General features: G+C 41.2%; 1 protein-coding gene across 1 annotated transcript in view; it reads right to left on the bottom strand.

Moving 5' to 3' along the window:
- Nucleotides 1–17,093, bottom strand: part of RYR2 (ryanodine receptor 2) — a 512,764-nt gene that overhangs the window by 163,128 nt on the left and 332,543 nt on the right. Inside the window, exons 59-63 of the mRNA XM_026649522.1 lie at nucleotides 16,262–16,385; nucleotides 13,864–13,979; nucleotides 8,924–8,988; nucleotides 7,523–7,644; nucleotides 4,299–4,348 (exon numbers count right to left, since the gene is read on the bottom strand). Of these exons, the coding sequence (XP_026505307.1) occupies nucleotides 4,299–4,348; nucleotides 7,523–7,644; nucleotides 8,924–8,988; nucleotides 13,864–13,979; nucleotides 16,262–16,385 (477 nt within the window). The remainder of the gene's footprint in view (nucleotides 1–4,298; nucleotides 4,349–7,522; nucleotides 7,645–8,923; nucleotides 8,989–13,863; nucleotides 13,980–16,261; nucleotides 16,386–17,093) is intronic.

The raw sequence follows: 17,093 nt of genomic DNA on the forward strand, positions 1-17,093 counted from the left end.
TTATAAAACACTTTAAAACAACAGGGTACAAATCAAGGCTAAGAAACCACTATACCTTAAAGGAATTGTATACATAAGTAACTGCTAAAAGAACAATAAAAATTTCAAGTACAAAAACATTGTCATTAAAAGAGTTCAGGCTAAAAACATGCTAGAAGCTAGTGTGATCACTATGTATCTGAATGGTTGTTCAACCCTGGGCTACAATCACAACAGATCTCATAAGCAAAATCATTGGGTTTAATCAGCACTTGGATGGGAGACTTTGAGGAAAAAATCCTAGATACTTCAGGAACTGATGTTGGTGATTAAATTCAGTGTTAACACCCTGCACTCAAAATCCCATGGATACTCATCTCCAGGATGCCTTAAGGAAGGGATTTCTACTAGTTCCCAGGAAGTGGCGAACAATCAGGCAGAAACAGCATCCCCTCCCACTTTATATCACCACAGAGTTTTCCTCCTGAGTAATATCCTCTCTATTCATGAAAGTGAACGGGATAAATCTGGTCAGCTAGCTGCATGGCTAACATTTGTTTCAGACTGTATGTCACTTTGTCATCAATAGCGAGAATAAAGAATTGGGCTGATACACTGATAGCTCTGAAAATAAAGAGAGAGCATCTCATACCAGAGTTAAACAATATTGAAAAGTAAATTAAACTATTCATAGACATTTTCTTTTTAAATGAGGAAAATATAATTTCAAAGGCTCATTCCACTGCAAATAATTTGTGAAAAATTCAACCCATTAATAATAATGAAAGTGCATAAATGTACTCTCCTGAGTGCACAAACACAGCTCTCAAACTGTAAATTATCATTGTTAAACCTCAGTTACCCAATAATCAGCATATAATAATTCCACGCTGAAGAATAACCTTAACAAAAATATTAGTAATTGTGACACTGGCAGACCAGCCAACCTGTATATGACCCATAACAACTTAACTAGGCATTACAATTGTATCAGGACAATTCACTTGTATGTGAATTTCGAAGAGACGTACTAGACCAGCAATCGTTAACCCGTTCATTTGCAGTAATAGAAATCAAGGGTAGATGCTATCCTGTTAGAAGTTTAACAATGTAACCAAATTAGCTTGTAGATGCTTATTCTTTTCATGTCTTAATTGCCTTTACATTATGTATGCAAATGTGTTCAGTAGACCTTAAGATCAAAGATGTGAGACACTGCATGAAATTAACAATATTACATATATTGTCTTCATCTTATTTATCCATGATATAATCTCTGATCGGCATTCGCTTTACATTCATCAGTATAATTAGATTACCTGTGTATGCACAGTAAGTAGAATGTTAACTTCAAGTGATGGGACAGTGTGTGCTCAACAAAGAAGAATCCTCAGTCACATGCTGTGCTCAAAGCACTTGAAAAACCTGCTTCAACTATAAAAAGAAACCTCCGGCCTAATCCTTTCATCTCTAGTCTGCTCAGTTTTGAACAGGGAAAATTTAATCCGTGGGACTGAGATTTTCCAAGTAGTTACATGGAATACTCTGGAAAAGGCATGGAAAGACTCTACATCTACGCTGCATTTGGATTCTAACTTTTTAAGTTAATTCCAAAGAGACTTTTGCAAGCTAGCAGATAGATCAGGATCACAACAGTGATGTTATATGAATGCTGAAAATCACTTGTATGTATATGATTCCTTAACCATTTAATAACTCCCTTTTCTTTTATTAATAAATCTTTAGTTAGTTTACAAAGGATTGGCTGCCAGCGTGCTATTTGGGTAAGATTTTAAGTATATATTGACCCGAGGGTAAGTGTCTGATCCTTTGGGATTGGTAGAACTTTAAGTATGATTAATAGAGTTTTCAGTAACCTACCACTATATTAGACTAGACTGAAATGCCTAACGGGGACTGTGTTTGGCTTCTTGTTAACCTGTGGTACTGCAGAAGCTCTTTGGTGAATCTAATTATAGAATAAAACACCACTTTGGGGGGGTTGTCTGTCCTATTTCTTGCAGTCTGCCCTGAGTGTGGCACTCTCAGTGTGGTCCATCCTGGCACCCAGTCACAGTAATCCAATATGGTTAACACATTTCAGGCTCTTCTGTCTGGCAAACCATCATGCTTAGCTTCTGATTTTGTGTGGCCCTTTACACACAATTAAGGCCACACAGCTTTTACAAATGTCTTTCCTTTTACTAAACACAATATACTAATCTATCTTTGGGAGTAGTGTACAGATCCCATAACACTCATAAGAACGGCCAACCTGGGTCAGACCAATGGTCCATCTAGCCCAGTATCTTGTCTTCAGACAGTGGCTGGTGCCAGATGCTTCGGAGGGAGTGAACACAACAGGGCAATTTATCAAGTGCTCCATTCCCTGCTGTCCAGTCCCAGCTTCTAGCAGTTGGAGGTTCAGGAACACCACTATCGCACATGTAGTTAATGCCCAGCCAGTAGCAAGTCCCATACTGCGGCTACAATTAAACTTGTTTTGTTCATTCAAACACACATTCCAAAACACACAAGAAGCAAAGTAAATTCCTAGGACCTGACTGTATCCCCTAGATTTGCATGTGGAGGATTCACCCTCATGTGGAGCTCTTCCTCTTCCAGACAGGTCTTGTCTTCACTAGAAAAAAAACGTGAGTTCTTAACTAAAGTTAGCTAACGTAAATTTTAGTGAAGAGAAGGCAGTTTGTCGTTTTCTCATGAGTTAGCAGTTCAAGGTGACACTCTAGGCTCCTCCAGTCTTTAATTCAACCTGCTAACACACATGAAAACTACAAAGTGCCCTGTATAGTCATGAGGATTTTACTTTGTGGTAGTTATCATATGTTAGCTAACGCAGATTAAGAACCAACTGTTCTTCCTAATGAAGATGCACCCACAGTAGTTAGGCTCAGCTGCTTCTGTGGCACCTATACCCTCCATCACATAGATCCAGCAAAGCCTCTCCACAGAATCCAAGAATGGAGACTGGCTGGGCTGGGATGTACAATGCAAACTGTCCTCCGTCTAGCAACACAGACCTTATATGAAGTTCACAATCTCAGTTTTTGCAGTTTGCCCATTATCAATCCTAAAAAAATAATCCAAGAGATTAATCCATGAAAGACTATTCCTGAAAATATTTCCCCAAAATCTCAAATAATATAATACTGAGCTGGACAATCTGTCAAATCATGCTAACTGTCACTGACTTGGTAGGCACCAAAATAAACCAATAGAGGTTGTAACATTTTGTGGAAAAGCAGCCTACCCTACATGAAGAGCAGTTGTGTGACATACTTTACTGACATTATGCCACAAAAAGCAATTTCCCACATTTCGGGCAAGTAATTTCATTTCTCTCATGGTCTTGTAAAATGATTAACAGATGAACTATATCCACTTTGCTTATCACAGAAGTCTGAAAGTTCAAAACATGATGCCAAATTAATTTCCATATTTTTTTTTATCTTATTGATTACAAGAAGGGTTTATAAACTTTTGGAATATCACAGTGCTGCAGCAAACAGGTATTTTCCCTTCAGATAGAAAGGAATATATGGGAACTGGGTTAGAACTGTATTTTTTAAATCAAATTGTAATCATCCAGATAATTATCCAAATGGATAATGATGGATGCTGAAGTCCCCACTGCTCCCATTACAGAAGATATGTACATAGGGACATATTTTCAGCTAGCCTTCCATCAGCATGACGTTAGAAAAGGCTGCAGAGAGTGAATGATTGTACCATGAGTCTAGAATAGACAATTAAGTGATTTTCACCAGGCAGAAATTAAGGATGCAACCCACCACTTTTATAATCAAGTGATGTCTGAAACATGATAGACATGCAGATCTAGAGTTAAGCACATTTGGGAGTATGGAAGAATTCCACGGAATATCAGCTAAGCATTTCAGCCCACAACAGACTTTGCTTTAGTGACTTTCAGAGATAAAAAATGTGTAAATGCTAATCTGTTTTGACTTTAGCAGGCCAGTACTGAATAGGTATAAAGCAACAAATACTTTTATAATGATCTTGTTTGAATTCTGTTTCTTGTTAGGACAATGAGCCTGGGAATCAATCTCCTCTTAATCAGATTTACACACACTTCTTTTTTATTACTACAAAAGCTGTTTACTCCAGCTAAAAACTGCTGTGATCTAACAGCCTAAAGGATCATTAGTAGCCCATGAAGACCATGCATTCAGCCATGCAGCCATGCAACATGCAACAAGGCAGTACATAACACAACGCAAAAATGGCAAAGAAAACCAAGTGATGGCCATGCTAGTATTTGTCAAGGGTCTCCTTACCAAACAGTGAAATCCTATGCCTGACAAGAACTCCAAGTTTGCAGAACAGGCTGAAGACAAAAGAAAAATAAAGAGAAGAAGGGGGGAAAAGAAAAAAAAAGGAGAAGAAAGAAAAATAACAGCTGATATATGAGCAGGAAAAAGCAACATGATGTCACGCAGAAATTCTCTGAGCAGAATGTGGGACTGAGAGTACTAAAGAAAGAGATTTAAAGTGCATATCCTTAACAAACATGGTTAAATAAGCACATATTCTAATTAAAGAAACAAAAAACTGAAAGCAAAGCTAAGTAATATAAAAGCGTTCTATATGAAAAACCACAAGGAAATAATCATTGAAGTGTTACAAAATAAAATGCAGTCAGTGGGCTATTCAGAATATCATTGAAAATTTGGGGGGAAATGTAAGGAAATCAGATTAATTGAAATGTCTGATGGTAAAGGCTTAATTAGTCCAATTTGGATCTCATCATATTTAATATATTAGATAATTAAAAAGAAATCTTGTCCATTAAAACATTTAACTTAAATGATTTAAGATTGGAAATAAATAAACAATAGTTTAAGTGGTTAAATCAAACAAAATATGGATATGACCAATGGTTTTGTTTAACGTGTTTAAATTAATTTTAGCACTGATGTAAGGTGCCCAATTGAGAGCAATGGATAATGAAGTTTTATGTTTATTCATAGACAAGGGAACAGCAGTGCAAGCTTCCCCACCATTGACTCAACCTTCATCTCAATCTCCACGGAGAGAGTAGTTCACTCTTCATGGCCCAATTCAGTCCTTTGCATCGCTTAGGAGAACATCACTCAGGGTGTATACTGGTGTCTACTGTGGTGTCATTTTCTGCGGCAAGGACCGTAGTCCATTAGAAACTGCATTAAGAATATCATCTCATTTTACTTCGACCACCAGCATCCTGGGCCTAATTCCAACCAGTGATGTCAAAGGGAAAGACACTATATGTCCCATTATCAAGCCCCTGACCCTCTAGTCCACCATGAAAAGTTTTTCAAAAGTATGTTATCACATATAATTCATTTTGATTTAAACAGTAACACATTAAATAGAGGTCAATCTATTTCTCCTGTCAGTATATGAGCACAACACTCAACTTGAGTAGAAGCTGTGCTCACGTAGTTGAGGGTGGAATTGAGCTCATGAAGCATGTGTAGCATGCCTAGTAGGACCCATCTGGCAACAAAGCCAAGGGCCCAATACTTGGGCTCATATCCAGAATCGATCCTACTAAATTGCAGTACTAAGAGGAGCTGCTTTGCTAAGTGGGCTGGTCTTAACAGAGAAGACATTAAATCAAAGCCCATTACATCAGACTCTAGTCACTAATCAGGTGGAAGTTAATAATTCCATTGTACTTTATATAAAATGCTGGGGATAACCTCAATGTCTTGACCCACATGCACTCAAATAACACATCAAGATTTAATGTCCAAGGCCGCGTGTGTTTGCTGAGCACCAAGTGGTTGTTGGATTTGCCTGCACAATCACTACATTGCCATTATCAATTCAAAACTCGTCTACTTTACTGCCAAAAAGAAAATGTTGGTTTTGTTGGGTGTTTCAAAAGACAAACGGTCTTTCCATCCTGGGAAAAACCTAAATGAGCCAGGGTCTAAAGGAAACTGAAAACAATTAAGAAATAAAAAAACAGCTTTGGTGAATCTCATACCCCTTCCTAAGCTCAATATTGAAATTAAACCTTCCCTTCTTGAGTTTTACCTTGCCTTTCTCAAAGCCCCTGAAATCTTCAACAGCCAGTAGGATGGTTCATAGCAGAGGACTGTAAGATGGAGTTTCTATAGCCCTTGAACATTTAGCATCAAGAATTAATTTTGCAGGCTAGGATGGTTGGTCAGGTGTGTTACGGTGTCTTTTAAATTCCTTAAAGAACTCCAGACAAAGCAATGTTAGAAACAAGATGTCAGACTAAATGGGCCATTAGTTTGCTCTAATATGCCAACTATTATGAGTTATGTCCAATAAGGCTACCAGAGAATAGCCCTCATGTAAACATGTCAGCCCTCTGTATCTGTGTCACCTACTTGTGTTTGTGTGTGTTACAGCCTTCCCTCTGTGCTGATCTGCAGAGATCATCAATCTGTGAAAGCCCTACCTAGTGAACTTGGGCTCAAACTGTAGCAGCTCATGCTTGCAGCTCTGGAGAGCCCCAGTTCGTTCTCTGGCATCAGCCAAGATGGTGGCTGGATATGCTGACTGATTCCTGCTGACGCATTGTGACTGGTGTGGCTTTTTTAACTCCACCCTTAGTTTAGATCAGCAATCCCCAAACTTTTGAGGGTCACACCCACCCTTACCCCGTCCACACCCTGGGGTGGGAGGAGGCAGACAGAGGTAAGGGGGCTGCAGCCAGGTGCGGCTCCACTCCCGGCCTCACCCCAGCCTTAGCCTCGGGCCAGGAACTGAGCCATGGCTAGTGGCTGAGGGGATGGGAGCAGAGCCACACTGAGTCTGGGGATGGGGCCAGGCACCAGGAACACGGGGGGGGAGAAGCGGGGAGTTGCTGGGTGGTGCTCTCTCCCTGCCCCCTGTGGGGGCTGGCTTGGGCATGCCACATCCCCCCGATATTCCTCCACGCCCCCTAAGGGGTGTGTGCCCCACAGTTTGGGGACCTCTGGTTTAGAGGTGGTGGAAGTAACAACAGGAGTTTACATAAGACAAACAGTTATCTGGAGGTAAAGCCTAAGAAGAGACAAGTTTGGGGAGAAGGTTGGGCTGAGACTTATGTTGTGTTACTATTATTAAGAAAGTCCCTGAAAAGGTGTGAGTCTATATTATACACAGAACATCTTGACTCTTCTCAGAGCAGGGTGAGAATATGTTCTCACAATCTGCCATGGTTAAATTTTGTTCTTGAACATATTTGTGAAATTTTGCATGAATAGCAATTTTTGCACAGTCTTAGTACTTGTCTGTACGGTATGTGAAAGTAAATTTAGATTCCTGCCCACCTGAATAACAACCACTGCTTTTTAAAAGTAGTATTGGATTCAGAGTCTGAAACACACACATACTTTTGTGTGTGTGAATTCTCCCTTCTAACATCAATGAATCATCTTACTTCAAGAAAGAAAATGAAAAACGTTAGATCACTTGTGTTTCCATAAGGCTACTTTACCTCCCCTAACTAAGCTAAAACCTGCCTACACATCAACTACTGTTCTTTCTTTATTTTTACCTTGTCACCATTTCTTTCTCCTTGTTAGAGGCATGTCCCCCGCTGCTGAGAGGCCTGCTTGCTGCAGATAGGAAATACAGCCGATGATTTTTGAAATACTGATCAATTAAAGGGAGCACAACCTGAAATACATCAGAGAAAAACAGGCATGGTCAGCTCAGGGCTTCTTGAGCTCCAGTTCATAATAGTCATTTCACATCACAGTTTCATGGCAGCAGGGATTTCTTAACACATAAACAGAATTTAAAGAGAAAAAAACATGTTATCTTTAAATTCCCCTTCTTTTTAAACAAGTATTTAGGATGTCAACCAAAAACATGCACTAAAGTGAATTTCTACTTTACTCCAGGAACTTTGTCCCTGGATTTTTAGGAGGGATATGAAGGGGGAAAGGTTATTTATTTATATTTCTAATAAAATATATCTATTATTACTCTGGCTGTGTTTGACAGAGCTTAAAAAAAATCAAATCAAAACAGCAGCCAGCCTGACAGCAGCTCCGCGCAAAACTCCAGAAAAACTAACTGTTCTCCCCAACAAACATCTTTTCCCATCATTCCCTCTTCTCCCCCCAGAACCTCCCATGCCACCAAACGGAGTTTAACCCATGAACAGAGCCTACTGTTCAGTGCCTATGGCTGATCCATCACCCAGGCATGGATTTAAAAAAAAAAAAAGTCCAAACCTTATTTCATTTGGGAATAATTTTGAAAGGAAAAAGCGACATGAGTTCCCCAGTGGATGAAATTGCAGATGGTGATCTATTTTGTGACAGTACTTTATAGCACAAAGACTATAATTTACTGCTAGGGAATCAGGGTCAGAGAATATTGCAACACCTGTCTGCTTATTCATTAATGGATTGAAAAGGCACCTTGAATGTGCACACACCAGGCAAGCTTATGAGAGCCAAAGGTGTAAGCAGAATTTCCTAATGTATAAAAGATAAATCCTTTTTGGCACAACCAGACATCAAGATAATTTTAAAGCAAGGAAAGAAAGAGGGAAGGTGACATTGGGAAATATCTAGCTGTGTTTTCTCCAAGTATAGCTCACATTAACTGCCTAAAGATTATATAATAGAGACACAGTCTACCCTCCTTCACAACTAGGCTAAACCAGTACAGGGATAACGTGGGGAGGTTATGAATACCTAGCATGATATGCTGTATACTGTAAAGAAAGGAGATAAAGGGAATTTAAAGGAGAAAAATGTAATTTTTTCATAGATGTATTTCATGTGATAGTCTGTTCAAGCTGTGTGGCTTTTCGTTTGCCAACAATATAACAACAAAATTCTACACACATTTAATGTAGACAAATGCAAATATAACAAGAACAAACATGCTTCTTAACAAGCAGTTTCTGCACTGAAAAGGGATAAGCAAAGATATACTGTACTTTGGCAAAGAACTTGATTTCTTGCTCATAAGGGAATTGTTCTCCTTTGCCTCTGCTGCCTCCATCTGTAAGTAGGAAGAGTTTAAGATGCATACTGAATAAATAAAATTACATGCTGTTCTATATTTTAAAAATGAACACTTCAGAGGAAGTAATTTGTTTCTCTTCTTCAGGGCTAGATTTTAATATGCTTCAGATAATATATATTAGTTACATACGTATTTTAAGACTGCTTCATCAGATATAAGATACATTATAAAAGGAGGTAAAAATAAGGAGCCAAAACCTCAGGTGGTGTATATCAGTGTGGCACCCTGGAAGCCAATGGAGCTATGTCTAGTCAAGAGTCTGGCTCAGTGTTCTTATTTTTGTAAAAGTTGGTAACGTATTATAAAGACCCTGCTAACATAGTGTGACAGACCCAGATCAGTGGGGTCCAGGAGTCTGGTAGAGGGCAAATATACTGGTCATTGGATGAGTAGTTTTCTGTTCCCTGAGTAACCAGAGCAGGGGCTGCACTAGAGTAATCAGGAACCTGCTAGAACCAGTTAAGACAGGCAGGCTAATTAGGACACCTGGAGCCAATTAAGAAGCAGCTGCTAGAATCAATTAAGGCAGGCTAATCAGGGCACCTGGGTTTTAAAAAGAAGCTCACTTCAGTTTGTGGGGGGAGTGTGAGGAGCTGGGAGCAAGAGGCGCAAGGAGCTGAGAGTGAGAGGGTATGTTGCTGGAGGACTGAGGGGCACAAGCGTTATCAGACACCAGGAGGAAGGTCCTGTGGTGAGAATAAGGATGGTGTTTGGAGGAGGCCATGGGGAAGTAGCCCAGGGAGTTGTAGCTGTCATGCAGCTGTTACAGGAGGCACTATAGACAGCTGCAGTCCACAGGGCCCTGGACTGGAACCTGGAGTAGAGGGCGGGCCCGAGTTCCCCCCAAACCTCCCAATTGACCTGGACTGTGGGTTCTCCCAGAGGGGAAGGTCTCTGGGCTGTTCTGCAACCCACATGGTGAATCTCTGAGGCAAGAAAATCTGCCAATAAGCACAGGACCTACCAAGATAGAGGAGGAACTTTGTCACAAAAGATAAATAAAGCTAAAAGTAACAAAAAGAGAAATCAGAGTAGCTTTTAATTGACTTCACTTGATACAAAAAATCCCAGCCAGAATTTGAGACCCCTACTTGATTTAGCCAACTTTTTCCCCATTATAAAAGCCTGTTTTGGGAGCCAATTGACTTTTTCTGTGAAAAGGCTGTGCCTAGGACAAGAGTAGCAGGAAAGGAAATTTGACTGTTTCAATCACAGATCTAGCACTCAATTATCGTTGCCTGCTGTTGTGGTTCTCTTGTTCAGTAGCAGTGCTCAGTATGATGCATACTGAGTGTAAGTACAGAAAAAAAACATAAGAAATCAAATGATAAAGGAGAGAAAAATCTCTCTCTCTGAAATCACATAACTGAATTCCACAGAAAGAATTAAAGTTAAATTAGGGAAGGTCAATACCTCAAAAGAGTAAATATATACTACAAAGATTATGATTAAACCAGTTTTCCCCTGTAATTTACAAAATTATTGGATTTAGATTGCATGGTTATGAATTTTTCTGTCTAAAGAATGCAATTAATTAAGAAAAGTACCGACTGGAGAGTAAACTTACTTCAATTGCCACACTACAATGAAACTCAGATACCATTTGATAAACACATCTGTTGCAATCTTCAAAATCCTGATAAGCAATTAGTGTTAGACACATGTCCACGTGAAGCAAAAAACCCGTAAATTTTCCCACCCCATTTATTTTGCGAAGAGGAAGGGAAATAAATCATTCTTTTTTTCAAGCAGTTTGAAACATTTACTGCGATCAAATGAGCAACAACTGTTCATTGCACAGAAATAAAACACATGCTGTTTTAGAAGGCTCTGAGCAGGTAAGAGTCTTCCTCACTTCAACAGTCCAGGAAGTTGAAAAAATTTAACCAGGGGCTTTGATGTTGCACAACCAGTGTGGCAAATTACACTCACCAGGAGTAAAACCTCTGATAATGTAAGAAGTTATATGAATGAACAGAATCCTTTAAAAAATTTATTAGTGCGTTCTTTCACACACGTTCAGGGTTGGAATGCATCTTATAGGATCTGTCCTGTATAGGGAGCATTGAAGAGCTTCACTGTCCCACTGGAAGCACAATTCCTCCCAGACCTCATCTAAATAAGCATTTTTCATCAAATTCCCCCAAACAGTGTGGGGGGCTAAGTTGAGAGAAGAAATTATGGGAGCACTAGTGTAGACAGGGTACCTGGGGGGCCTCTGGTATTTTAAACCACTGTGTCCTCCAGGCCTTGACCATGGTTAAGACAACATGGCAGTTAAAATGCTAGCAGTTACTACCCCTGATGGAACTGTGCTGGTGGTATGTCGATGATGGGAAATTTGAAGAAAAATGCTAATGCAAAGAGGATGGATGACTGGGCACTGACATGGGAGACCTGGGTTCAATTCTCTACTCTGCCACAGACTTCCTGGGTGACCTTGGGCAAATCATTTAATCTCTCAGTTCCCCATCTGTAAAATGGGGTCTACCTCACCAGCATGTTGTGAAAATAATGCTAAAAACAGTGAGGGACTCATATACTATGGTAATGGGGGCCACTGAAGTGCCTAACCTAGATAGGTAGATAGCCCCAGAGCTCCTGGTGAACAAGGGGAGTGCTGAGGGGATGCATCGCGAGAGGATACAACATGTGCTCTCCTCAATAGATGCCCCAAAACTAGGGGAACTTGTTCCACCCTCCCACTTTACAGACTTGTGCAGAAAGCTCTATCTACGATCAAATTCACTCCAGTTAACTAACTGGGTAAAGTGAAATCAATGGGAAATCACCAGGACTGATTTGTTTCTAAGGCCTTGTCTACATAGCCCTGCAGTTCAGACTACGGGGGCCTGAATTGCAGTGTGCACTAGCCTGCAGCACTAACTCCTCTGTGTGGACTCTATGGGCATAAACTAAAAGGTACCTAGTTTGCATTAACTTAGTGCTGTTTAAATAGGACTACATCATCATGAACTAGGTACCTTTTAGTTTGTGCCTACGTTATCCACACAGGGGAGTTACTGCAGAGCACGCTAGTGTTTACTGCAATTCACACCCCTATAGTCCAAATTGTGTGTAGACAAAGCCTAAATCTCAATTCCAGACTACCAATCATAAATTAATTTCCTTCTCTCTACTTGTCTACTAATGGAAATCTATTCCATAGAGGTGCATCTCTGGGGTTATGCATACAGGGCTGAACACTCAAGCCGTGTTCAGCCTCAGAAAATGCTTGGGGCAGGGGGAGGAAGGACATTCTTTTCATAAGCTCATGGATGTTTCAGAAGCCACTGCGAACATGTTCCACTGCCAGTAGGATTTACATGGCAGTGCAGGGCCCTAGTTTGATTTGCTCCTTTAAAAGCAGATTACAGTGAACCTTGAACGACTTGGACTCAATCTGGGTTTGAGATTCACAGTGTTTTGTGAATCGAGGAGGAGGGAGCTTACACTTCTTCATCCCAGCTGGCCAGCCCTCCCTCCCACCAATAGTTGATTCCCTCTAGGCAAGCCCGAGAACTCTCTACTGGGCTCTTCTATGAGGGCCTGATGTCTCCTCCCTCTCCCATTGTCTCCCAAATGAATCTTCCCTAGGTTCTATGACTGCTAAATAGGGCCAATACACCTCCCTAATCTCCAAGGTTATTGTGGAAGGGAGAGAAACTGGCCAAACTCGGTCAGGTATGGCATATGGCTCTGTAAAGCAAGCAGAGCCCTGAAGAAATAGTGGAATACTGTAGCTAGCAAATCCTCAGAGGCTCCCTCACAATCAACACTAGGAAGTGAAACCCCATAATGTCCTTTGTGGTTGCTAGAGAAATCTTGAATTGGGACACTAACGCCATGTGGAAACTAAAGCTAGCCATGAATGTGGTGGCTTGCTTGTTTAGTGGAATACATTGGATTAAGCACAAGGAATCCGAACTTCCATGATCTACGCTAGTTGCCTGTGGGGTTTTGGGTAGAGTGTAAAGTATTGGTTTTCATGTATAAAATTGTAAATAACTCAAGAATGTGGTTCACAGCGTTTTCCATACTGGGCCCTTACCCACTCCCCAGAGCCTGCCCGTCACCTAGCTGGGATTCCTCTCACGTTTAGCAAGATGGAAGGTGCAGGGGAGTCATGACCTCCTGACATCTGGCTGTGACCCCCAGCTTGGCTTTGGACTTATCCACCAGAGACACCACTTCTCTTCCCTTGCCTTACTCCACAGATGAGAACAGCAGAGCCACTTGAACCAAAGTCTCATTGATGTTGGTGAGAGGTGGATGCTGGTTCTCTGTGAGGGACCCATAGCTTTGGAGTTCACTCCTCCCCACATGCTCTTGGTATAAAATAGCCTGAACTGGATGGCCTGCAGGGCACATGAAAGAGCTCATTTTTTTTCTAAGCTTTTGAAAAGGGGGAGGGGATTTTGAGGGAGGAGAACTGATGGGGAGAGAGAGAGGCAGTTTTCATTTTTATTTTGCCTAGTTTGCTGATTGGGGATTACATGATTTAGAAGTAATATTACAAATCTTAAAGATGATATGATTCAAAGAATGTAAGTTATCATATGGGTAGGTTGAGAGCCTTTTGCCTCAAACCTATATCTCAGGAGTGACTAGATGAAGTCTGAAATGACTACCCCACAGATGAGATGTTAAATCAATGTCTACAATGCTAAGTTCTATTATAGCCATTGTACTGACACCTTCCAAAAAACATAATGTCCTTCAGAAAAAGACCGTACACTCTAAGAATATATTATTTTTGGAAACTATACATTTGTTTTTTAAATTTTTCACTAATTTTTTAAAAATTTCATCAGTTAAAATATTTAGTAAAAATGTAAGTAGGTACTATACCAAACTCCAGAATGTACTGATGGGCTTCATCCACATATCTTATCAGCTGCTGAAGGAAACTGTAAGCGAATCGTTTCTCAATGGAAGGTGTGTCTAACTCCAGGTCCTTTAATCCTCTGAAATAAGAAATAAATAAATAAATTCCCACACAGTGCAGTCTTAATTCACTAAATAGCCCAAAGTTACCTACTCTGGTACTTCTCAACTGTCTGTTAGGATGAGAAACATTTCTTATTTGGAGCCAGATTTTCTTCTGTCACACAAATTTGTCTTATTTATACCTTTACTTATACTTTAGCCAGTTACACAAAAATACAAATCCCTCAAATAAGGCTTATAGAAATAGGGTTTTGCAGAAGATATTGATCCCACATTTTAAGCTTCTTTCTCAGTTATGCGTTACTGTATTACATTGTTCCTCAAGCTTTGACTCCTCCAAGATGAGTAATTATGAAGCTACCAAAATATTCATATTCACAGAAAAAACATTCAGTAGTAACAGCGTATCAAAACTCAAGTTTTATTTAATCTTTCTTGTTGAATTTTTGCCAAAATGGCACTAAACTTTTGTCAGCAGTTCACTCTTTTAAGTTAAAAATCATTTGCTAAAATGTTCATAATTGGATGTCTGAGGTTAGACACCCACATCCATATTTATATCTTGGATGGTTTAGACACAACAAATCCTGCATGTAGGCAGAGAGTTAGACTAGATGACTCTTGCGGTCCCTTCTAACCCTATGATTCAGATAGCTAAATAACACCCTTAATTTTCAGAGGGAGTTAAGTGAATAGGACATCTGAAGATCAGGGCCTCTTATTGAATTGTGATCCCAATCTGGGGCACTCAATTTTGAATTGTTTTACCCTTGACCATCCTATACAGTATATGACTACTTCCCAATGATTAACTACAATATAGTAGTAAATTTTATCTAAAATACCATATATTCAACTACAATGGAGTTTGAATTTTAAATGCCTCTCCCCATCTCAATGGAGAGAAGTTTGGTTGGATCAGCAGGAAATGGCTAACTCCTAGAAAGGAAAAGGGAAAGCTCATGCCAACATACTGGAGGTTAGCTTCTTCGTGCCTCAAAATGCACGTGGGAATGTGCCTCAAGGAGGGTGAGAGGTTTTTCTGCCTCTCATCCAGGGGAGATGAGGGGAGGTGACTGCCTCTCTCGGCCAACCCCACCTCTATTTAAAGCCTTCTTGGGTCTCCAGAGACTGCTATTTCTGCAGAACAAACTGCAGCTGAACAAAATGCAGCGATGTCTAGAATGAAAAACTGCAGGAGAGCTCACAGATGCAGCAGCTAGGGACAATTCTGACTTCCCCATGCCCACAGGAGAAGAAGAGGCAGGGCACCCCCACTCCACAAGTTAGGGACTGTGCAGCAGTAGTGGCAGCTAGAGCAGAGGCCAGCCCTGAAGCAAGAAGTAGAAAAGCAGCAGCAGCAGCAGCTGGGGTTGAGTGGAGACAACCTGGGGGAAGCAGGGGGTCAGTTTACAGGCTACTTCCAAGGCACAGAGGAATCTAACCAGGCTTTTCTAGAGCCAAAGAGAGCTCTGGCCAGCTGAGGTGGGCAGACGCAATTCCTTGGTACCAGGGGCGGCTTCAGGCACCAGCGCACCAAGCGCATGCCTGGGGCGGCAAGCCGCGGGGGCAGCCTGTCAGTCGCCATGAGGGCAGCAGTCAGGCTGCCTTCGGCGGCATGCCTGCGGGAGGTCTGCCGGTCCCGCAGTTTCGGCAGCAATTCAGCGGCGGGTACGCCGAAGGCGTGGGACCGGCGGACCTCCCGCAGGCATGCCGCCGAATCCGCGTTACCAGTGGACCTCCCGCAGGCGTGCCGCCGAAGGCTGCCTCACTGCCGTGCTTGGGGCGGCAAAATACATAGAGCCGCCCCTGCTTGGTACTGGGGGATGGGGGGAATTGCAGGCTTGAGGCCTGTTCCCCCTAACCCCCCGGATAAGACAGTCTCTCAGCATCCCCAGGGCAGTGGAAGGGGCTGGGAGTCCTCCCCTGAGTGTGGAATATAAAGTAGAAAGCAGGTGATGGAGTAGGGGAACCCAATGGAGCTGCCAGTACTCAGATACAGGGGAGCTTTCTGAGGAGCACTGAATAACTGATGCAGAATACCTCCCAGAATTCCCCAGTATACAGGGATTAGAATTCTGCCTGGGCTCTGTGAGCTAAGTTGGGGAAAGTTTCTGTTTCTGTTCCCCACCCTTCCCTTACCATGTACTCATGTAAGAGCCAAGCAGAATTGTTCCCTCATTATCTTAAATAAACCCCTTAAGCTTAACACTCCTTTAGATCCTTTTATATTAAACAAGCTATTAAGGAAGGTTAATTATCTGCTGTGAAGCAAATTCTGTATTGGATTTGAATTTACCTGGAGACAACATATCCATTGATCTGTAGAAACTTGAAAATATCCTGTGCTTTCTCTCGGTCTTTGGCTTTTTCTTTGGCTGTCAGCGTATCATAGGGAACCAGCAGAGGATGGTTGCCTCCTCCTACTACAAAATGTCAAGAAAATGACAAAGTAGTTGGAAAACATGTGGTGAGATGGCACGTCCTTGTTTGTAACAAGCTTGTGATAACATGCAGTGCTTTGTAGGTCACTCTAACAACTAGTAAAATACATGATAGGTTCCTCTTTACTCTAAAGTACCAATAATATCATAGAATGTCAGGATTGGAAGGGACCTCAGGAGGTCATCTAGTACAACCCCCTGCTCAAAGCAGGACCAATCCTCTCACAGATTTTTGCCCCAGATCCCTAAATGGCCCCCTCAAGGATTGAACTCACAACCTTGGGTTTAGTAGTGCTCAAACCACTGAGCTATCCTCCCCCCGGCCTTTTCTGTTTCACTAAGCACATTGTTTTCCCACACAGAGTATCTGAATATACATTTAAAGTATATTTATAGACCTGACTACACACACATTTGTAATGTAGTCAAATAATCCCAAGGCCTGCAAATTTCATGATAGAAAGAAGCATCAACATCCTAGATTAAAAAAATTCTAGTAGGGAAAAAGCACTTAAAGTTACAATTATGACTTGACATTATGCCAGTGATCACGCTTCACAGCACACTTCACTCCCTCACTGCTAAAACTTGTGTCTAGTTAGATTTTAACTCACATTTTTGCTTTTTTCTCCCCCTTTTCTACTCACTGTCCAAAAGAAAATGTCCAACATGACAAGCTATAGTTAT

Source organism: Terrapene carolina, unplaced genomic scaffold (assembly GCF_002925995.2).
Source record: "Terrapene carolina triunguis isolate 2854851 unplaced genomic scaffold, T_m_triunguis-2.0 Scaffold85, whole genome shotgun sequence".
Lineage (NCBI taxonomy): Eukaryota > Metazoa > Chordata > Testudines > Emydidae > Terrapene > Terrapene triunguis.